Below are 24,045 nucleotides of genomic sequence, written 5' to 3'. Positions count from 1 at the left end.
TTTTTTTCCCCCCTCTCAAGGCAGTTTATTTTCAGGGACCTGTGGTTCCTTTTTCTCTGCTTCTAGGGCAGGAAACCATTGAACACAAATTCACCCACATATTTTTTTTTTGCCTGCTGTGAGAAAGCCTCATCCAAAGAGATCACAAACAAAAAACAAATACCAGGGGAGTTTCCAAGGAAAAATAATTAAGCATTTTGCTTGTGGTGGTTGGCACAGACCCTGATGCTCTACTACATTTCAATTTATCATGATGATGGTCCATGTACGAGACTTGGCACAATCAGCTGTTGAGAGGGGAGGCTGCTCTTCTACACATTGTATCAGTCAGAGGTTTGGAACCGGAAAAACAGTCTGGCTCCGAATTTACCTCTTCAATCAAAGTTCAAACTTTCAAGGGTTCTGTGCCAAGTCTGGGTCAGGGCAAAAGGGACCAAGAGGTCACCCTGTCTCTAAGCCCTGACAACCCTCCCTCCGTATCCTTGGCTTGACTTCTAGGCAGAGGAGGGAAGGTGCAGACGTATCCATAGGGAGACACAATACAAATCATTATAATTGGAGAGCATTACTAGCTAAGAGCCACCACTCAAGACTCAGGCCCTTTCATGGATCAAACCCAATTCTCACATTGTCCTGGAATTTTGCAGATGAAGAAACCGAGGCCAAAAAAAGAGAGGAGTAACCTGACCCAAATCACACAGTAAATGAAAGAGTATGATTTGATTCTAGGTCTGCCTGATGTGAATGTGTAGGATTTTGCTAATTATAATGTGCTAATGAACAGTTTAGGAGGATTTATTTGACAGGCAAATGGGGACAAGGGTAGGGTACCAACTAAGGTCACAGGGGAAGGTCTGAGGATGCTAACGAGAGGAAAGAGAGTTCCTGACAAAGGAAACAGACATCCAGCTGGGATGAGTCACTTCAAACACCTGCTAATGGAGGCCCAGGACTGTTCTTGCTACTCTTCTCAAACCTTTTCATGAGTTACCTTTGACAATATGCTGCGGATTATCAATGCCAATCCTAAATCAGAATTCAAAATTCATATGCTTTTCATACTAATGAATGTGGGACCTGGTATCTAGCACAAGAACTCTGCTCAGTAGTCTGGGATAACTTACATGGGGAAAGAATCTGAGAAAGTGTAGCTACGCGTATATGTATCACTGAATCACTTTGCTGTACGGTAGAAATTAACACAACATGGTGAATCATTGTAAACTGTACTTCAATGACGTTTTAAAAAATGAAAAACAAAACAAAATTCCCATGCTTTTCTAGACTTGGTAACAAAGGCTTATGATTTTTGGCTTCATTTCTCAGCCATTCTAAATAGATTCTTAACTCCACATGCAAAACGAAGTTAATGTAGAGAAAGGTTTTGACGATGTAGAGAGTACGCCACTTCATGCTACAGAAAATGATGACTGTTTAACAAGGTTTGCTTATAAGTATAGACAGGCAATTACCTCTCTCAAATGAATTTTTAATATCATTGACTTCCACCTGGGAACCGGACACTCTGAAGATGCCCTGATGCTGAAGACCTACAGAGAACAGAAGGAAAAGAGCATGAAAGATGCCATCACATCTTCCAGGTCCCCCTTTTCCCAATGAGTAAGGATTAAAAGCAAAGACAGGAGTTCCCGCTGTGGCTCAGTGGTTAATGAATCCAACTAGGAACCATGAGGCTGCAGGTTCGATCCCTGGCCTTGCTCAGTGGGTTAAGGATCCAGCGTTGCCATGTGATATGGTGTAGGTTGCAGACATGGCTCAGATCCCGAGTTGCTGTGGCTCTGGCGTAGGCCAGCGACTACAGCTCTGATTAGACCCTTAGCCTGGGAACCTCCAAATGCCGAGGGAAGTGGCCCTAGAAAAAGCAAAAAAAGGACAAAAATAAATAAATAAATAAATAAATAAATAAAAGGAAAGACACATGTACTCAGACTCCTGGTAATTACTTTTTAAAAGAAGAATACCATAGTTTAGGGCTTACCATAGAGATTGATGAACCGAATACAGCTTTCCACAATGAGGGGGATGACCTGCCCCGAGTCCTGGGTAAAGAGATGGAAACCAGTTAACGGCGAAGGAGAGGCACACACCATCCATAATAATAATGCTCATGGTTTAACCCTAATGAAGGAGTGATTTTTATGCTTTCAGATGATCATTTCCAAATACACCTCCTTTAAACCATTCCACAAGGACCAAGCATAAAGTTACAGGTAACCGAAGGTATGTTTCAGTTCTGGGGCAAACCAAATGAGATACGTTGAAGGCAATCGTGTTTCATCGCACTCTGCTGTGCCCAATGATGTCACAGCTGGGACATGTCTTCTACTCTCTTCCGTGGTATGTAGGCTTATATACCAAAATGAATATGTAAATCGCTCATGTTTGAAAAGGTTACTTATACAAGTAATTAATCTGATGGATCTAAAATGAACTCTGTGTGGTATAACCATAGCATCCTAGGACTGACTGTACTAGTCACCAAAGACAACCATTCAGCCATCGGATCCTCTCTGCAGCCAAAGGGACACCATCTAGTGACAGTTATAAAATGGCTCACATGTTTCCAGATGCATAACAGAACTGCTTTATAGCTGCTCATAATGTGCCACGTATTTATTTAGTTTGCATCAGAACTTACACATCCTTATAGATTTTTCATTATTTTTTTGTGAGAGAAAAAAACGGCATCCACGTACACCCCATTAAAATTGCGTGTTCTTGGGAAGCAGCATTTCTTGGCTTTCTTTCCCCACATCTTGTAACATAGTGCACTGCACTGAACAAATGTGAATTCTGGAAATGTCTGAAGAAATGTACAGGATGACAAATGAGATGAAGGGGTTGCTGAGGTCACTGTTAAATATATATCAATGCCATGCACTCCATATAGTTAAAGAAGGTTACTGACTATGGAGTTATTTTTCATGTTCTTTTAAGACTCTGCTTTTTCAGGAATTACAGCTTTAAAGGAAACGTGGAGTTTCAACATGACTAGTGGAAATCAGGTACTAATTCAGGAGGGATTGGGTTCTGAAACACGAGAAGAATTTGGTGGTCTCTATATATTAGAACAATTCAGAATCCACTAACCTTTCCAATTAAGCAACGGGGGAAGGAGTGGGAATAATGCAGTTCGGCAATAAAACTTTTCACTATTCCTAGAATGGGTAATATACTTTGGGAGGCATAGTTTCATTTTAGGTTTGAAGACAATCTAATCAGCGTATAAACCAGTTAATGGTTCAATTACCTCTGGAGCCTGCATTAAGTTTCTCCAATTAGTCAATTTGTTTTAGGAGTGTAAACTTTATTAATTTCTTAAAGAAGGTCCTTAAGAATAAAAAAGCTTTTCAGTGTGGACTAGTTAGCTCAAGAATAGCCATGTAATTACATTAAAACTCACTGAGTATGAAAGGGGATTTTTCTTTAAAATCCAAGCCTGTTTTAGCTGACATAACCCTTATATGAACAATCCCTATAACACTGTAATCTAAAAGGGCCACAGATACTTAAATGTAAATGACAGAGGGAGAATATTAGTTTGCAACTCGGCTGAGTATAAAAACAAAAAGAAATACAAGGAATAAAAGGTTATTAAAAGGAAAATGTTTGCATGAAGAAAGTTCTAAATAAAAATGTCTTCGGTTTTTGTATTATTTTTAAACACATTCATCTTTACATTTACTCAGGTAATTGCTAACCTTTTAGCTGTTATCAGTATTTCATTCAGATATAATGAATTTTGGAGTCAAAAAGTAATGAACGTTCATGTTTTAATTTCACGGATGCCAGATGCTTTGGTAGAAAATATTTCACGAGAACTGAAGCAATGGGCTATGTTCCACCAACTCTCTGAACAAATCCCTGTGTCTCCCCATGGGAAACTGAGGAAACGTGCTTTTGTTCTTGCTGTCTCATAGTGATATTCTGGAGATGTAACAGTCCTGACCGAGCACTTTTCATTCGTGTAGAGAGCTCGGTAACCGCTGCTTCACTGCTGGGGCCAAAGAATCCATATTAAAGAATCTGGGATGAGGAGGCGCTCACATAAGTGAATTGTCCATGATAATTGGTTTACTCCTCCTTTCGGGCCTAAATTTGGTTTCCTTTAACTGTTCTTGATAAAAAATCTTTTAAAAATATAATATGTGCTTTCCTATCATCTTAAGCAGTCATTCTTATACTGGGTTATCAAATAGAACGGAATCATACACCTGCTTCTTTGAGCTCTTCCATATTCTCTTTCCCTGCCAGGCCATCAGCTGTACAGCTCAATGCTTTCATTTCATCCTTCCCTTCGCTCCATCTAATTGGCCCCTGCTTGTAAGCCCTGGGCTGGGAAACTAGATAATCAAATTTGACAATAATTTTATATTAAATTAGAGCCAATAAGGCTCTTCTGGGTTTAAGGCTAATGGCAATGGATTCGTGATTGCTCTTTAGTTTATCCAGTGGCTTTTCACCCAATTCCAGGGTTACGGCTCACTTTTAAGGTTGCCAGAGGCCTTTAATCTATGTATGTACATATGTACGTATGCATGTATTCATGTGTGTGTGTATACACATGCTTGCACGCAATACATTTTTTTAACCATTCGTGCACATACTCAATAAAAGATGTCTTTAAAAAAAGTAAGACATCTATAACATAGCACTAAGGTATGTGTTTTCCTACATAAATTTAGTCTTCGGAAACACTGCATCCCATGCCACGAAATGTTAGCTATGAGAGAGCAAGTTCTTCTCTTTTTTGTAGAAGAGGGTCCAAAATTCAGTATTAAATATGCATTTGGTATTTAACGTTGACTTTTCTTACTAAAAGCCCCTGACCCAAATTTGGTATGTCTGCCAAGTATACAATGTAAAAACTAAGAGTTTATCCAGCTTTGCTAAAGGACTACTCCTCTTTAATCACTGTTTGCTTTCTATAACTCTTTTCTAAGGAAAGCCTATTTATAAACCTGTCTAATTTCCAAGTGCAAACACTTTTCTTTTAATGACCTTCAAACATCTAATTAAAGCCAAGCATGACTGTGATTTGAAAATGGGATCGAAGGTGAGAGAGGCTATGCACTCACTTCCCTTGAGCACTTTTACCTGGTGTCTCGCGTGGGAATTCCTTCGTCCTCGGCTAGAAGCATTGTCAGAAATACAGGATGAAAAAGGAGACAGAGTAAACACAGCAGAGATACAAGATACAGACCACAGGGTCTTACAATTTATCCAATATAATGAATTCCTCAAGTCACGAGAAATCTAAACTTATGGTGCTTCAGAGCTAGCCTGACAACAGACTTGAAAGGCATACTTTGTGCCATCTCCTTGGCATGAAGAGAAACAAAACATTTTATCAGGTAGCTCTTTTCCTTTTTTGCACAAATTGTGGCTTTTTTTTTTTTTTTTTTAAAGAAAGAGGGCTTTCTCTTTCGCTGGTATAATAATGCCCACATTTATTCCCTCTTCTGAAGGCACTCAAACCAAATATTCTTTCCTCTCTGACTTCAGGAAATATTATATTGATTTTCTGGGAAAGCGAAGAGCCCCAGGACAGACTTGGACATAATGACCTGCCTCCTTTTATGAGAGGCTGAGACCATTATAGTAAGAAGCGTGGAGATCAGCCACCCAGATGGCTGGTGCCAGTACCTTGATGAATGTTTCCAAATCCCCATTAAACAACTTAGCATTATACTGTGAGCGGGGTCTGGACTTCCTGTGTTTCTGGGGCTTAGGGGGAACATTTGGAGGCCTAAGGGAGGGAATATAATTACTGAGCATGGCAGAAATCAAACAATCAATGAAACACCCATAGGTCACAAAAAAACTACCAAACACAGGAATTCTTGGGTTCCCTCCCCACCCCCACCCGTGGAGGAAACCAGTACTTCCCCTTTTCCGTTGATTTCCTTCTACTTATGTGTCAAAACCCAAACCAGCTTTTCAATAAGGCTGCTCTTTTCTTGCATGTCGTAGCTGACATTTGCTTGCCAGTTTGTTTTAAAAACGGTAAGCGTTGCCCAATGGAATTGCGAGCTGTTTGGCCAAGACTTACAAACCAAGGTTTGTGTTATTCAGCTTACAAGTCACACAGAAGACACGACAGACCGTAAAAACTAGGGCTCTGACAGATCTCAGTTGGAGAAACTGAATATAATATTTTTAGGTACAACATAATTCTTCAATGCAAATAACATCACATCTGCCCAATATCCTTCAGGTATTTACGGAATTTTATTTTATGCAAAAGCAACTCTTCATGGGTCACACATGAAAAACAGTTTTGTTTCAAGGGTATTTCTGAAGGCACTGGGTCCAGGCTCACATGAGTCGTCATTTCTTTAAAACAAACTAGCTCATCGCCTCACCTAACTATTTGTAGAGCACCCGTGTAGACCTTTGCGATGTACCTGTTTACTCTGTGCTGGAGCCTCTGCATCTCCAGTCTGCTCTGATGGATGTCAGTCTCTCTAGCATATGCATGTCCAATGTACCATGTACTATATTTGAAACCTTGCATCATCTTGCTCTGTAACCGGAGAAGGGGAGCCCCTTCCATCCTTTCCCTTTAGAGCAAAGAGGGCCAGGATTATGTGACTCAACTTCTACAACTGTGCTGAAAGGAGTACATGGAAGGAGAGTCCCAAGACCTCTCTCTGGACGTTCCAATGTAAACTCCTTAATTAGAAGGCTGGTAGGAGGGAGTACACCGCACTTGGAAATCAGGTAAAATCTCGTATTCAGCTGCCGCCTCTCTGGGAAGAATTGCCTTTTTCAGTTCATTAAAGTTCAGAAAGACCAGTTTAGAAACAACAGCCCAAGAGTTTACATGGATACCTGGCTAACTTCATAAGATATTACTACAAGCAATCAAGAGAGGGAGGGGAACAAACTTGCTGATATAGCCCTTGCTAGCAAATTCTGAGATTCTCCTGGCGGGTGGGCTCACACGACCAATGGGGTGTACAGCAAGCAACACCTGAGGCGCCACAGTGCTTGAGAGGTTAAAAGGAGCCTTTGCAAGTGTCGAGAAGCAAATATGGAAAATTCCACCAAGCAGCAAGTCATTATCTGCCACGGCTGACATTTCTGAAATTGCTTTTATACACTGAATTCTGTGCCACTCACAGAGGAAAGGATCTGGTGGGTATGAACAAACAAAACAACAGCCCACCAAGGACACGTGCTTGATTTCAGCCACTCTTTTCATTATTTTATAACTGTTTTAAAATAGAGACCTTATTTTTCTTCAGGTATGGTGAGGCCAGCAGAAGACAACCATCACTGAAAAGATCATTTGTTATTTACAGTTCCCATGAGGAGAGGGAATGCCACTACACGGAGGGCCACATGGGGAGGCACCAGGGTCACCAGCCAGTAGGCAGAGGCAGTGAGGAGCGAGGGAAAAGGTGGGCAAGAGCCTTTTTTGTGGTTCCCATGGGAAGGAACAGGCAAGGCAGAGTAGATTGAGGATTGGCTACTTTGAGTAATTCTGGTGAGCTCTGGGGCGTGGAAGCCATCCCTAGCTATCTGGAACCTGGCCTTTGTGTGGCTGGGGAAGGGGAACAGTGGCCTGAGTGTGAAGACTTGATAAAGGAAGTGGTTAAGAGGATGGGCTCAGGATGAGTTGCTCTGTATACAAAAGGCGCACTTGTAAACAACCCTTTACTATCTCTAGGTAGTGACTAACCCTCCAAGAGGCAGTCCCTCCTGGGTTAGCAAGGCCCCAAGATAGTGAGGCATCAAATATAGAAACTAGAAAATGTGGTTATTCCTATGAGGTCCAAAAGAACTTCACATTGGACGCTAACTGGAGCAGCTGATAAAGCTGAGGGAATAGGAATACAGGCTTGTTTGGTTTGGTTACTGATTCGTGGGACAAGTAAATCTTGCAGCTGGAGCCAAAGCCCTGAATGGCACCTGATAATTATTTCTGCATTGCTGAGAGATGCAGAGTAACTCCTGGCTGGGGCTAATGAAGGTATGTCTTTTGAGTCTTCTTCCAAAAAAGCCTGAAAATTGCCTCTTCTGACACACATCAACGATAAGGGAAATGTGAAGATTCTAAAGCTGTGAGAGGGATTACAGATGAAAATAAACTGCCTGAGGAGTTCCCACTATGGTGTCTCGGCAGCACCATGACATAGGTTCGATCCCTGGCCTGGCACAATCGGTTTAAGGATCCAGCATTGGGCAGCTGCATGTAGGTCGCAACTGCAGCTTGGATCTGCTTCCTGGCCTGGGACCTCCATATGCCATGGGGCAGCCAATAAACAAACCAACAAACTGCTTATTAAAGGACTTCCCATGGCAGGGGGACTTGGCAGGCAGACTGGCGTGCGGATGGTTCCGGCTCTACCACGTACACATCAGGTGCACAGACTCAACATTCCCTCAACATTCGAACTGTACAACTCGTTGTGGTTGCATGCCTGCTACACACTTCGGGATAATGTGGCTTCCTATGTAGAATGCCAGTATGGATGAGAGGAAGTACCAGTCAGGGTAATGTGAATATCAAATCTGTCTGGCAACTATAGCTCTCACTGCAAATGTATATATTTGCACTCCGTTTTAAAATAAAAATCTTTAAAAAATGCCTGACATTAATCATAATTTAGAAATAACAGGTAAAATAATTGACAGTGCAAAGGGACGCTATATGTGAAAAAAAAGCTACATAATTACTATTCAGGAGTAATTCCCTCTTTGTTACTAACATAGGGAAGAAAAACCCCAGGATTTTTGCAAAGTTTAGACAAGTCAGTAGCTGCAGTCTTTCTAGCTGGTTCACCAAGAAGTAAGAGGGGCTTCTTTTCAATTTATTTAGGAACATTATAGAACCTTAAAAATCAACTTGCCAATTATTGCAACAGAAACACCAGTGTTATAAATGCCTAGAATCTCAAAAAGAACTCCACTTTAAAAATGGAAAATCTTGCTGTCAATTAGAATAATTTCTGGCTGTGGCACAAATGTTGACATAGAAAAATAAAAGTTGTCACAAACTTTCCCCAACCTAAACCAGAATCTGGTTCCAAAAAGGCTTTTCCTTCTCAGCAGTAGCTTCAAAATCCTTCTAAGAATTAAAAAAAGTGGAAAAAAAAGACAACAAAAAAGAAAACGCAATATGGTTCTAGGAACTAAAAGTTAAATTTTTAAAGTAAACCAAACAGGTGCAAAGCTAAAGTCTGAAGAATACTCACCATAGCTCTAGTTTGTATATGAGATATGGGAAAGCAGGAGCAAGAAGTAACCAGTCAGATACAGTAGATATGCATGTAATATTGCTTGTTAATTAAATTATCAAAAATCTTATCAGACTCTTTCTAGAAACTTAAAAGTGTTTTGGATTAGATAAACCAAACCTATCCATTTTTTTTTTTTTTTTCCGCAAACTGTGGCTGCTCATTAAAGAGCTTTACAATTCCATTGGGAAACTCTTCTATCTGCCAGAGCAAATTTGCTTTTGTGAGAAGCCCAAACACTTCATGTTACTGTTTTGCCAAGCTGAACTATCTTCTGTGTTCATTAACAAAATATGTTCATTCTTGCAGCATTTAAATAGTTGCTTCTCATTAAAAAGAGAGTAAGACACAATATGAGTTATGAAGAACTATTTTCCTACCTTGTAGTCATATATTCAGCTTTGTGACCTGTAGGGAAAAAAAATTAAAGTAAGCGAATCGAATGGAATCAGTGCAATGCATTTGGCAATCTTTTGTCCCTTATTTTAAGATGCAGAGTTTATAAGAACTTACGCATTTATGGTGGAGACCATGAAGACAACATATAGACAAAAAAATTCAAAGTAAATATTTCACAAAACCTGGAGTTCCCACTGTGGCACGATGGGATGGTTGGTGTCTCGGGAGCACTGGGTCGCAGGTTTGATCCCCGGCTCACTTAACAGTCGGTTAAGGATCCTGCGTTGCCACAGCTGTGGTTTAGGTCCTGACTGTGGCTGAGATCTGATCCCTGGCCTAGGAACTCCATCTGCTGTAGGGCGACCAAAAATGAAAAAACAAAAACAAAAAAACCTATACATAAAATTTAATACATTCTATGGATTAGAGAAACACATGTCTCTTGGCAATTTGAGGCAGGGAGTTTTCTTTATTATTATTTTTTAAAATAAGAAATAGCTGCTTGATCTTAACCATAAATTCAAAGATGAAATATAAGTAAAACACACCCAAGATTCGAATGTTAGTTACTATGATGTGATAGATATTTGTGGGAGAGAAGTGGACAGGTCAAGCAGGGTTAAGAAAACTCAATTTCCTTTAGATTAAATTGGTGTTCTTTCTATAATATGAAATCAGGGAGAGAAGTTGCATTTTACAATCGGAAGTGACATTAGCAGATATTAAAGTACAAGGACATTAAATTTTGCTACAGTCCACCAACTTGTAAGCTAAAAGACTTTCATAGAACTCTCTGTCATTTAAAACATGAGGTTCTTATGTGGCTTGCTATTAAATAATAGCTCTGTATTTTTGCATTGCTGCAAGACATTTGGAAGGAAGAAAAAAAAAAAAAAAGAAGACCCATAACCCAGGATTATCCTGTTCTTGATAGAAATACTTACTCTGACTACTCTTAAAATTTTACTTACTAATTAAGAAGTGAATTATTTTTTCATGCCCAGCTCTATTTCATGTCCACAGAGTAAAAGGGAAAACCAAAACATAAGATGCTAAGATGCTAAAATGCAAAGATGCTAATGATAATTCCTTAGAAATGAAATGCTTCATAACTTTGAAATGATTGAACTTGAGCTAATTTCAAGCTTGAATGTGTTTATGGTTGATGTCCCTTCTTTCCTTCCTCCTTCTTTTCTTTCTCCTTCCTTCCTTCCTCCTTCCAGAGTCGAACCATGTGTGCGACCTACACCACAGCTCAGGGCAATGCCAGATCCCCAACCCACTGAGCGAGGCCAGGGATTGAACCTGCACCCTCATGGACACTAGTTGGGTCTGTAACCCACTGAGCCATGACGGGAACTCCCTGTTCTTTCTTATATTTAGGGTGGAGCAGTGGTGAGGGGTGTGGGAGAGTTGAACCATTCAGCTGGTCTGTTTGCAAAATGATGATATGGTCCTGAAACAGCCTGAAAGTACAGCTGGCAGAAAAGGGTCAGGTTGCTGCACAAACAGGTGAGACCCGCCCATCAACATCACAATGCACTGATTGAGGCTCCTAGGGCAAGGCCAATACAAAAATCATAGCGAGAGCTGGTTTGCTGGGAATGGCAAATGAACACTTTCAGGCTACCACTGAGTCTTTCACTCTATCATCTGCTTTTGAATAACAAGTTACAGAACGTATTTGACCAGTTTCTATTTACTAAACAAGGGGCAACTCATGTGAAAGAACACCTTTCTCGACACAGATCCAGGCCACTGTGAGTCTTGGTAGAATCAGTCCTTGGCCATGACGTAGAGGTGGGGCCTGGAAAAAGGAGAAGAATCTGATTTTTCCTCCACTACCCAATTCTACCTATTGTTGAACTGTAAGTCCCTTCCTTTGGCTGGCCTTTTGCTACTGTGGGAGATAAGGAAAAAGAGACGGTGGAGAGAGAACTCCAGAATTTATCACTACTTCTAAGTGGGAGAGAAGGTCTCTTGGAAAGGGGAGAGGGCAGATGATGAGCTGAGCAATGTCTTATGGGATATCCTTCAGTGAAAGTTGGCTACACAGGGTGGGTGCCCAGAGAGAAGATAGGGCTGGAGTGTAAGATTTAAGAGTTGCTACCTTTTAGGGGCCATGGGAGCTAGCTGAGATCCCCCAGGGTGAGTCAGTAGAGTGAATAAAGGACTGAGAGAAGAGAAAATAGCCAGCTTGGGCTGGACCATCTTCTGTCATAATGCTGCATACTTTAATCACACCATCAAAGTATGACATAAAATACACGTATTAGTAACAAAAAGAAAAAGAGCAATGGCGTCTAACATTCATTTGACACTGTTCTAAGCACTTTTATATAGTGACTCACGATTTTCACAACAACTTTATCAAGTAAGCGGCATTACTATTTTTATTTTACAAAAGAGACTGAGCATACAGAGGGCAAGTGACTTGCTCAGGGTAACGCTGTTCCTATGTGTGTGGGGGGGGTCTGGCGTGAGGGCCCAGGTTTGTTTTCATTCTAGATCTGAGTTCCCAAGAAATCTATCATAAACATGGGTCTTCCCCACCCCCAGCAAATACTCTGCAAGATCCTAGAAGACAGGTAGGGATGATGGCTTACACATCTTCTGCCTCATAAGGCTAAATATAAAATACTGAAGATGTAATAAATTATTAAACAAATTTAATATCTATAAAATTAAATAGAATCACAAAGGTTAATAACTTTCAAGTGATTCAATGATAAAGATGCTAATGATAATTCCTTAGAAATGAAATCCTTCATAACTTTGAAATTTTGCTCTTTTTATTTAAATAGTGAGATATCGAGAATATCTCAAATATTCCTGAGATTTAGAAAAAAGCTCATATATCAAATGGCTTAAAGTCATTCTGCTCCATCCATCCATGGTTAATAGTATTTGATAAAAAATTAAAAACCTATAAAAGATACATTTTGATTAATGAATCAAGAACAAGCTTTGCAAGAACTATCATTCATGGTATAACCGCCACCACCACATCCATCGTTTTTTTCTGCTAATAGTACCGAGTGTGTCTTAACTGATGAATGAGGTTTTATTTTTTAATCAGCATCATCATTAATAGATCAATAACACACAAGCTTAGAAGATTCTGCTTCCCAGAGAAATGTGAAAGCTTCCAGTGGTCTGACGATTAGATTTCAATCACTTTCTCTGGAAGGCTACTTAATTATTAAAAACAACAGAAGACTCCTCTTCCCACCCCAATGCAAGCCATTTGGAAGAAGAAAAAAAAAAAAAAAGACCCATGACCCAGGATTATCTTGTTCTTGATACAAACACTTATTCTGACTACTCTTAAAATTTTACTTACTAATTAAGAAATGAATTATTTTTTCATGCCCAGCGTTATGTCCGCAGAGTAAAAGGGAAAACCAAAATATAATTTGATAGCAATGTGAATCCCCAAACTAGAGAAAATATTTAAAATGGACTCAGCTCAGACTGAATGGAGGCACCCTGGATTTTGTCCCTAATGAATGGCTGGGACTCCGGGCATGACTTTCCAGCACTTTTTCTTCCTTAAAAATACCAACAACCGTGGTGAGCTTTTCTAAAAAATATAATTAGTCACAATCAGCTTCTTCTCTGTTGAAAATGTATTTTTGTTCTTACTCAAAGACAGAATGGATGGGGTGAGGATAATCTAATTCTTTTGTCAGAAACTGTACGCCCAGGGCTTGAAACAACATAATGTGGAATTCAGCTTCCAATGTTAGATTTGCTGGGTTTAGCAAAAACTGCACTGAGATTTACACCCCCTTAACTCCAAATGCTGCCTGTAAAGACACCAATGTGAGCATCTAGGCTCATTACTCAAAAAGAAAAAGAAAAAAATGTCCATGCTTCAGTTTTACAGACATATAGCTCATTTACCGTGCTCGATTTAACGTCTTCAATTTAAAGACAAAGATGTCACAAAATGATATCACGGTGGTGCTGAAGGATGAAGACGATAATGATGATGGCTTTGGTCTTAATTCATTATGTGTTTCGTTCTATCTCAATTGTTCTCAAAGGTCTGGAATTCTGAATTTGGGCAGTGCCACTTTAAGAGACCCATCTAGTTGCTTGGCGATGTTGTAAATCAAAGGACTTACTGGGCCGCTGGTAACCTGCCAAAAGCAAGCAGTAAGACAGGCCAAACACATGTCTGTAGTTACAGTTTCAGCTGTGTACGATCAACTGCTAAATCCCTGAGTTAGGCTCTATTTGTTTTACTATGAAGGGAGTTTTTGTAGCAATGAGCCTCGTATAACTCAGAGATGTGATTTCTATATAAAAAGTCAGGACTGTCCTCAAACACATGGTTTAATTCTGTGCTGCTATCCTTATTTAGCTAAACTCAAGAGTTGGATCTCTTTGTAAGCGTTCACCATTGGATACTCTCTCTAGCAGAGGCACCATAAACTTTCCTGGTCTCCTTTTGTATAAGCCCATTAATGTGAACAGGGCTTGCTTGGAAAGCCAGCAGGCTCACAGTGGCTGAGCTAAAAGGTGGGGCATGCCCTCTATGCTTAGCTTTTCAATGGGCGAAGCTGCCAGCACCAAGCCCAGGCAGTGACCAACAACTGGTGTGCTGCCAAGCCTGCATGTGGGGCAGGGCCAGGGAGCAGGGAGGTCTGCTGGCACCATATGAGAACCATCCAGTTTCTCATGCAGAATAAATCCAATCTGGGGAACACCTCGTATACCCGAACACAACCTGTGTGACTAGGACAAAGGGAACCACTGAAAGAAATTAAAAGATAAAGAAATCCTGTACAACCACTCCTGAAAACAGTATGGCAGTTCCTCAAAAAACTAAAAAGAGAACTACCAGCAATCTCATTCCTGGGTATATATCTGGACAAAACTATTATAATTCAAAAAGATACAGACACCTGTATGTTCATAGCAAAACTACTCACAATAGCCAAGACATCGAAACAACCTAAATGTCCACTGACAGATGAATGGATTCAGAAAATGTGGTACGTATACACAATGGAATACTACTCAGTCATAAAAAAGAATGAAATAATTCCATTTGCAGCAACATGAATGCAACTAGAGATTCTCATACTAAGTGAAGTAAGTCAAAAAGAGAAATGGTTCCACTTCTATGTGGAATCTAGGCATAAATGAATCTACCTACAAAACAGAAACAGACTCACAGAGAATAGACTTGTGGTTGCCAAGGGGGAGGGAGGAGGGTATGGGATGGGTTTGGTAGATGTGAACTATTATATTTAGAATGGATAAACAATAAGGTCCTATTGCACAGCATAGGGAATACTATCCACCTCTTGGGGCAGACCATGATGGAGAATTTTATTTATTTATATATATATACATACATATATATATATATAAAAACACACACAAATTGGCACAACACTGTAAATCAACTATAAGTCAATAAAAAATTTAAAAAGAAACACTAGAATAGAGTTCACAAGGTACAATATCTTTACACAGTTCAGCAGTTAAAGATGGAATCTGGTATATGGACTCGGCGAGCTGGCTAAAATACAGCCCTATCCAATAACGGCATGTAAAATCATACCAACCATTGGGGCTTTCTCTCTGGACACACAAGGGAATCTATGTAGAATGAGTCCTACAAACGTTTGAGAATGTGACCCCGAGCATATTAACACTCATCTGCATGAAGTGCCAAGAATGAATTCACCCTCTACTTAATTCCCTCCAACTTGCAATTTCTTAAGTGGTATCTCTGGTCTGTAGGGAAGGACTTTGTGCCTGTAACCACTCATCTGAACTTAAGATAATTTATGCTTTGGGACTGGCCACGGACCTTCGGGCATCACTGAAATATCAGGCATTTGTGAAAAGTGGAAAAAAGAAAAACAGACTTTACGTGATATTATGAGGGGAAAAAGAAGAGAAAAGGGGGACATGATTGTCAAGATAAGACAACTATTCAATGAAAGAAACAAAGGGCAAAAAAGGGCTTTTTTTCTGTTTTAAGGTTTAAACTTCTATTACATAAGAATCAAAAGACTAGTTCAGGGAACATTCCTATATCCTTCATTTAGATTTCCCAGTTGTTCACATTTTGTCATAATGGTTTTGTTTCCTTCTCTCCCTCTTTCTTACACGTATCTTTTTTCCTGAACCATCTGAAGGTAAGTTGCAGACATTATGACACTCAGCAAGCACTTCTTAAGAATAAAAATGTTCTTCATAACCCAAATACCGTTAATAATATCTAGGAAAACTAAAAATTCATTCAATAATATAATGTACGATCTATATTTAAATTTCCCCAATTATCCTTAAAATGTCTTTTGTAACTTTTGCTTCTTTTTTTCTTCTTTTCTTTTTATGACTGCATCTGTGGTACATGGAAGTTCCTGGGCTAGAGGTTGTGAATTGGAGCTGCAGCTACTGGCCTATGCCACAGTCACAGCATTGCCAGATCTGAGCCACATCTGCGACCTATACCTCAGCTCGTAGCAACACCCGATCCTTAATCCCTTGAGTGAAGCCAGGGATTGAACCTGCATCTTCATGGATACTATGTCAGGTTCGTAACCTGAAGAGCCACAATGGGAACTCTTAACTTTTTCTTTTTTTCTTTTGTCTTTTTAGGGCTACACCTGCTGCACATGGAAGTTCCCAGGTTAGGGGTCAAATCAGAGATGCAGCTGCCGGCCTACACCACAGCCACAGCAATGCCAGATCCAAGCTGCCTCTGTGACCTATACCACAGCTCATGGCAATGCCGGATCCTTAACCCACTGAGCGAGGCCAAGGATTGAACCTGTGTCCTCATGGACACTAGTTGGCTTTGTTACCACTGAGCCATGATGGGAACTCCCAACTTTTGCTTTCTGATTTACAATCAAATGAAGGTTCACACACTATATTTGGTTATGTTATTTATTAAGACACGTTTTAGTACTTTAAAAGTTATTATTTTTTTTCCTAAGTGAAATCGGCCTTTCATCTTAGAGTCTGGCATCTTAACTGCAATATGTGGAGTTTCAGGTTTTCATGACCTTTCTCCATGTGGACATTCCCTGAGGATAATGGGTCCTTTGGAGGAAACCAGGAGATGCTGGTTTACAGGTAAGGAAGGTTCTAAAATGGTAGAGAGCAAAAGTTTAGGTCAAGTGAGAAAACTCTTTTTAGCCTCAGTCATTCTCAAAACTCAGTCCCATGATTTCCCTCTCCTACCTATATTCTTGTTCACTTTGTATAACTTCCGGCAAAATCTAGTGTGAATAAAAGATATTAAATGTGTTACAGACTATGAGGCACCTAGGACAGGGGCTTTGTTTCTGTTTAATTTTTTTTCCTTTTACATTTCACAAAGATGAAAAGTGAACAACATTGGCACCGTTGCCTTTGCTTACAAACCTTTTTTTCTCCTCTGTTTTCCCATCTGTAAAAATGGGGAAATTAATAGTGCTCAATTAAATATTAGCTCAGAACAATGCCTGGTGGAGACAAAGCCTTGGGTAAGTGGTAGCTACTTTGTTTTTGTCCTTACTAGATATAGCAAAATGCTTAATACAATAAGATTGTTTCTCAGCTAAAGCCAATGCCTCCTGGAAGAAAAAAAAAAATCACTCAAACTGGCTTAACTGGTTTCTAGAGTCCAAAAAGACCTAAGATGGGACAACAAATACCAGCCCATTTAAACAACAGGGGTGGGGCTGGAAGGCTGGGCAAGTCCAAGAAGGAAAGGAAGAAGTGACCGGGTCAGCAGGTGGGGGAAGGTGTAGCTTTTTCTTTTCTTTTTTTCCTTTTTAGGGCTGCACCCGCAGCATATCTAAGTTCCCAGGCTATGGGTCGAATCAGAGCTGCAGCTGACAGCCTACACCACAGCTACAGCAACTCAGGATCTGAGCTGTCTTCCACCTACACCACAGCTCACGGCAATACCAGATCCCTGACCCATGCTGACCCCGAACGCATCCTCATGGATATTAGTTGGACTTGTTTCTGATGCACCACAACGGGAACTCCCCCACTTCTCCACTCTTTTTTTTTTTTTTTTTTGTCTTTTTGTCATTTCTAGGGTGGCTCCTGTGGCATATGGAGGTTCCCAGGCTAGGGGTCGAATCAGAGCTGTAGCCACCGGCCTACGCCACAGCCACGCGGGATCCGAGCCACATCTGCCACCTACACCACAGCTCCTGGCAATGCTGGATCATTAACCCACTGAGCAAGGGCAGGGATCGAACCTGCAACCTCATGGTTCCTAGTCGGAGTCGTTAACCTCTGTGCCATGATGGGAACTCCCCACTTCTCCACTCTTAAGAGCGCTGTGCTCTGAAGACCCTTCCTCTGGAGCTCTGTGTTGGCTTTTCAGCCCTCCCTCGATTTCACTGTTAGAACCAAGCCTCTAGGTTAGAACCAAGCTTGTAACGAAAGCAGTTCCAGGGAGTATTTGATTCTCACAGGTAGAGATAAAGCCAAATCTAAAGGTACAGTGACTCTGCTTCCTCCTGCACAAATCCACGCTTCACACTCTTCACACAATACAAACATGACACCACATATAATTCAGGTCATCTCCCCATCTGAGTCGAGTAACTGACCTTCTCCAAGGGTCCTTTGCAACAAGTCATGCTTGGCCTGAAGTTTTGTGATGAGGTTACTACCCTCCAAATATTCTCTGAGTTTCTGCAAGCGGAAAGACACGTTAACTTTTTCAAAAATCACTCAATGTCAAGGAACTTCCCACAGGGTATCTAAAGTCCAGCCACTCTTATCTCCTAGATCCTAGAACTTCCTACGCAAAGTATGATCTGAAGCAGACCAGTGACATCAGTTTATCAGAGGTGTGGACTCTCAGGTGCATCCTCCCCAGACCTACTGGCATCAGAACCTGCATTTTTTTGGGGGGGTGGGAGGCTGGGCACACCCATGGCATGTAGAAGTTCCTGGGCCAGGAACTGAACCTGAGCCACAGCAGTGACCCAAGCTGCTGCTGTGACAATGCCAGATTTTTTTTTTTTTTTTTTTTTGGCTTTTTAGGGCCACACCATAGCACATGGAAGTTCCCAGGTTAGGGGTAGAATCAGAGCTGTAGCTGCTGGCCTACACCACAGTCACAGCAACGCCAGATCCAAGCCGCCTCTGTAACCTACACCACAGCGCACGGCAATGCCAGATCCTTAATCCACTGAGCGAGGTCAGGGATCGAACCACATCCTCATGGATACTAGTTGGATTCTTAACCTGCTGAGCCACCAGCAATGCCAGATTTAACCTGTTGAGCCATCATAGAACCCCAGAATCCTCATTGTAACAAGCTCTCCTGGTGACATGAATGTTTGTTAAAGTCTAAAAGGGCTGTTTCAGAGCAGTCCTCCTAAGTTTGTCTGCATGTTTGTACGATTTCCTAAACTCTGATGGACTGAATCTGGAACTCAGAGGGTAGACAGGAGTCTGGATTTTAATAAAGAACCCCAGGTGATTCCGATGCAACTCCAGAAACAGCGTTTAGGGACCCCAGACCCGAGCCCCAAGAGTGGCTGGGGAAGCAGCAGGCGTACCATGAAGTAGAACTGCTCTGTCTCCTGCTGGTTCGCCCTTCTCTTGGCGATGCTGGGCTTACTCAGGTAGGTTTCGGAGACAGTAGACTTTACAGACTCTGTGGAGCGACTGTGCTGGAAGCATTCCGAAACATCGTAGTCCTCGATGGTGACCATATCCTGTATCGTCTGCAAGGTGGCCTCCGTTGTTTTCTTCACCTGGGGAGAGGAGCACACTTCTCATGTTAGGACCTTATTTTGTGAATCCCACAAACACTCAGGGAGAAACCATTCTGTCAGGCAGAGATGGGAACACAGGCCCAACCCCCCAAAATTCAGGCTCTATTAGGGCAGAGACACAGGTAAACAATATCCTGTATCACCAATGTAAGGAGAAGTTTTCTTCAAAGTTATCTTAAGGAGGATATCATTTTATATTTAAGTTTTTATAAATCTCATGTATCACTGGGTACTCTCAATTACATTTTCTTCTTTTTTCTTTTTTTTGTCTTTTTAGGGCCGTACCCACGGCATATGGAGGTTCCCAAGCTAGGGGTCTCACCGGAGCTGTAGCCACCAGCCTACGCCAGAGCCACAGCAATGCAGGATCCAAGCCGTGTCTGTGACCTACACCACAGCTCAAAGCAATGCCGGATCCTCAACCCACTGAGCGAGGCCAGGGATCAAATCCCCCAACCTCATGGTTCCTAGTCGGATTTGTTTCCACTGCGCCACAATGGGAACTCCCTACATTTTCTTTTTTAAAGCACTTTTTAAATGGAAGTGAAATTACATACAGAAAACTGCAGACCTGGAGTTCCCATTATGGCTCAGTGGGTGACGAACCCGACTCGTATCCATGAGGATGTGGGTTCGATACCTGGCCTGGCTCAGTGGGTTAAGGATCTGGTGTTGCCGTGAACTGTGGTGTGGGTCACAGATGCGGCTTGGATCCTGCGTTGCTGTTGCCGTGTGCCCAGCAGTTGCAGCTGCGATTCGACCCCTAGCCTGCAAACCTCCATACTGTAGGTGCAGCCCTTAAGAAAAAAAAAAGGAAAGAAAACACAGATGGTAAGTGTATACCTTTAAGAATTACTGGCAAGTGAATACATTCATGCGACTATCAGTCTGATCAAGAAATACAGTACATTACAAGTACCCTGTGCTTCTCCCAATAACCACACACCACATACTTTTCTCCTCCCCAAAGGTAGCTAGTGTCCTGATTTCTAACATCATATTTTAGTTCTGTCCTTTTTAAATACTTTATGTGCATGGAATCTTGCAGCATGTATGATTTTTGTCTTGCTTCTTTTGCTCATCTTTATATAGTAAGATTTATCCATGTCTTGTTTTTCATTGCTGAATGGTCACTGGTCACTTATGAGTACACTTAAACTGATCCCTTTTACTGTTGATAGATGGCTTATTTCTAGTTTGGGGTCACTGTGACTAATCCTGCTAAGAACACATTTTTGTTGGGCCACACATACTTGAGTAGAATTGCTACATACTGGGTATGCCAGACTCTTCTCCAAAATTATGGTTCTCATTTGTCTTCCCACCAGCACAGTAGGAGAATTCCTATTATTCCACATCCTCAATAGTTGGTACTGTCATTTGAAAAAATGTAAACCATTGTGTTGGGTGTGTAGTGGTATCTCAATTGTGGTTTCAAGATGAATTTCTCTGGTGTTTGAGGTCATTATCATACGTTTAAGGCAATTTGGATTTTCTCTCTTGGAAATAGTTTGGTTTAATCTCTTGCTCAATATTTTATTGGGTGATGAGTCTTTTTCTTCCTGATCTGTAATATGGATATGAGTCTTTTGTGAGTTATACTGTGTTGTAAAAATCTTTTCCCACTCTGTGCTCTAGCTTCTCACTCTTTCCATAATGTCTAAATGAACAGTCTCCAATTTTTTATTTTATTTTTATTTTTTTGCTTTTTAGGGCCACATCTGCAGCATATGGAGGTTCCCAGGCTAGGGGTCTCATTGGAGCTATAGTGCCAGCCTGCCATAGCCAGATCCGAGCCGGGTCTGCAACCTATACCACAGCTCACGGCAATGCTGGATCCTTAACCCACTGAGCAAGGCCAGGGATCAAACCTGCATCCTCATGGATCCTAGTCGGGTTTGTTAACCACTGAGCCATGACAGGAACTCTGAGTCTCCAATTTTAATGAAATCAATCTTCCAATCCTTCCCTTTTCTGCTTTTTTGTGTCCTATTTAAGGAATATTTTCATATCTTATGGCTGTAAAGATACTGTTCTATATTATCTTCTAGGAACTTTTAAAATTATCTTTCACAATTAGGTTGTATTCTACCTTTGCTTGTCAAGGTCAACTGCAAATCAGTAGCTTTATCCTCTTCTCAGACAACGTATAGGTGATTCGCGTTGGGGTACACCTGAAACTAACTCAACATTATATACCAACTATATTCCAACAAAATGAGAATAAAGTTTTTAGAACACCTTAAAACCATTGCCTATAGGCACAGGAAAAAAATGCTCAATTTCAGTAATAATAGAGAAATGCAAATAAAAATTACATTGAGGTACCACCTCATGTACTACCTCACATTGGTCAGAATGGCCATGATTAGTAAGTCTGTCAGAATGGCCATTATTAACAAGTGAACAAATAACAAATGCTGGAGAGGGTGTGGAGAAAAGGGTACCCTCCTACACTGTTGGTGGGAATGTGAATTGGTACAACCACTATGGAAAACAACATGGAGGTACTGCAGAAAACTAAATAGAAAACTACTACATGATCCAGCAATCCCACTCCTAGGCATGTATTCAGACAAAGCTTTCATTGAAAAAGCTACAAGCACCCCTATGTTCATTGCAGCACTATTCACAATAGCCAAGCATGGAAACAACCTAAATGTCCATTGAGAGAAGAATGGATTAAGAAGATGTAGTATGTAAACACAATGGAATACTACTCAGCCATAAAAAAGAACAAAATAATGCCATTTGCAGCAACATGGATGCAACTAGAAACTCTCATACTAAGTGAAGTAAGTTGGAAGGAGAAAGACACCATATGATATCACTTATCTCTGGAATCTAATATACGGTACAAAAGAACCCTTCACGGAAAAGAAACAAACTCGTGCACATGGAGAAGACTTCTGGTTTCCAAGAGGGAGGGGGAGGGAGTGGGAGGGGCTGGGAGTTTGGGGTTAGTAGATGCAAACTATTGCATTTGGAATGGATAAGCAATGAGATTCTGCTGTATGGTCCAGGGAACTATATCTGATCAGTTGTGATGGAACATGATAGAGAATAATGTGAAAAAAAAGAATGTGCATATATATATATATATATATATATATATATGTATAACTAGGTCACATTGCTGTACAGCGGAAATTGACAGAACATTGTAAATCAAGTATAATTAAAAAAATTTAAAAAAAACCCCAAACCATTGCATTTTTCTGACTTATGTTTCATCATAATGTGCCCAGGTAAGCATTTTAAAAATATATTCTCTCTAGAATTTTTTTGTACTTCCTGAATTCTGTGATTTTCTCATAAGCTGTGATAAAATTTCAGCCTTTATCTTTGCAAATATTTTTGCTACTTTTCTATCAGTTTTTTGCCTGGGAGTTTAATTAGTGCGCTCAATATGTGTTTTCTGTATCGTTCCTTTCTCTTCATATTTTCTATCCTTTTGTTCTTTCATGATTTATTTTGTCCTCCATTTTGATATTTCAGTCTTCAGTGTCTAATCAGATGTTAAAACCATGCCCTGATTTATTAATTTAGGTTCATGTATTTCTCAGCTCTGAGAATTTCTGTGTGGTGTTATTTCAAATTGGTTATTTCACTCTTTATAGGTTATAATGATGCCCCGATGAAATCTGAGCTTGGCTTTTATCTCCTTGAAGACATTAAAAAGCTCTTTTACATTTTGTTTCTGATTAATCCAATATGTGGTTCCCATGGAGGTATTTTTACTGCCTGTTATTTCTTCTGGCTATCACTCCTGGTTTCTTATCTCCTTATGTACCTAGTTATCTTTGTTGGACATTTTTTTTTTCCAAGTTATTTGAGGTCTAGGGTGAAGTTATTATCATCCTGAGAGAAATGTTTATTTTTCTAAGCCACTAGGGGCACTAATAGTTCAGAATCACTGGGTTTTACTTCTGTTCAAACCATTTTGACCCTCTTCTTTTTGGGAACATATGGTTTCCTATGTCATGGGTTTCAGGCGTGGCCATGTACCTCCTCCTGGATAGGGAAATGTCAAAGAATCAGCTGAGTGACTCCGTCCACCACTACAAGAAGTAGAAATATGCTGATTTATTTTTTTCCCCCCTTTAACAACAAATTACTATTTAGGGAAGAAACAACAGTGATCTGTGCTAGGTCAGAAGCTTTAAAGAGGTCACGTGAGGGAGTAAATATTAAAAGGAGGCAAAAAATTTAACAGACTTAGTCATTATTCCTGAGGATATGCAAAATGCAAAGGACAGATATTGGAAAAAAGCACATTAAAGATGATTTAAAAACTAAAATTAAAGTAGTTACCTTAAGGAAGTCCTGATTAGATATCTATAGGCTGAATGAAAAGACTCATCATCACGGAGGGGACATCGGTAAGGTGCATACACCCTGTTCATACACCCCCACAGCAACAATAATTTGGCAGCCGTCCTGACAAAAGTGCATTTGTGGGAGCTTGAGATCCAGATAGGAGCTTGTAAAATCTCAATGGAACCCACGACTGATGAGGACTGATAAGAGAAAGCTGGCCCCTGCTCATATGGCAGGCTTGCCAACTTTGGTCCTGGCAACAGACCCCAAATTAGCCCCAACCCCTTGGAGATTCA

At 40.6% G+C, this 24,045-nt stretch overlaps 1 protein-coding gene across 3 annotated transcripts in view; it reads right to left on the bottom strand.

The window, feature by feature from the left end:
- The window catches only part of SRGAP1 (SLIT-ROBO Rho GTPase activating protein 1), a 304,168-nt gene that overhangs the window by 41,728 nt on the left and 238,395 nt on the right, over positions 1-24,045 (bottom strand). For 2 of the 3 annotated variants that reach the window (XM_021091938.1, XM_021091939.1), the window contains exons 9-14: positions 19,211-19,408; positions 18,251-18,335; positions 9,647-9,674; positions 5,668-5,770; positions 2,000-2,060; positions 1,473-1,550 (exon numbers count right to left, since the gene is read on the bottom strand). In XM_021091938.1, the coding sequence (XP_020947597.1) occupies positions 1,473-1,550; positions 2,000-2,060; positions 5,668-5,770; positions 9,647-9,674; positions 18,251-18,335; positions 19,211-19,408 (553 nt within the window). Of the gene's footprint in view, positions 1-1,472; positions 1,551-1,999; positions 2,061-5,118; positions 5,153-5,667; positions 5,771-9,646; positions 9,675-18,250; positions 18,336-19,210; positions 19,409-24,045 lie in introns of all 3 variants that reach the window. The other variant, XM_013997691.2, reaches the window with a different exon arrangement.

The sequence above is a fragment of the Sus scrofa genome, chromosome 5, assembly GCF_000003025.6.
Source record: "Sus scrofa isolate TJ Tabasco breed Duroc chromosome 5, Sscrofa11.1, whole genome shotgun sequence".
NCBI lineage: Eukaryota > Metazoa > Chordata > Mammalia > Artiodactyla > Suidae > Sus > Sus scrofa.
Note: the sequence above shows the minus strand (reverse complement) of the source record. Positions and strands in the feature narration are given on the sequence as shown.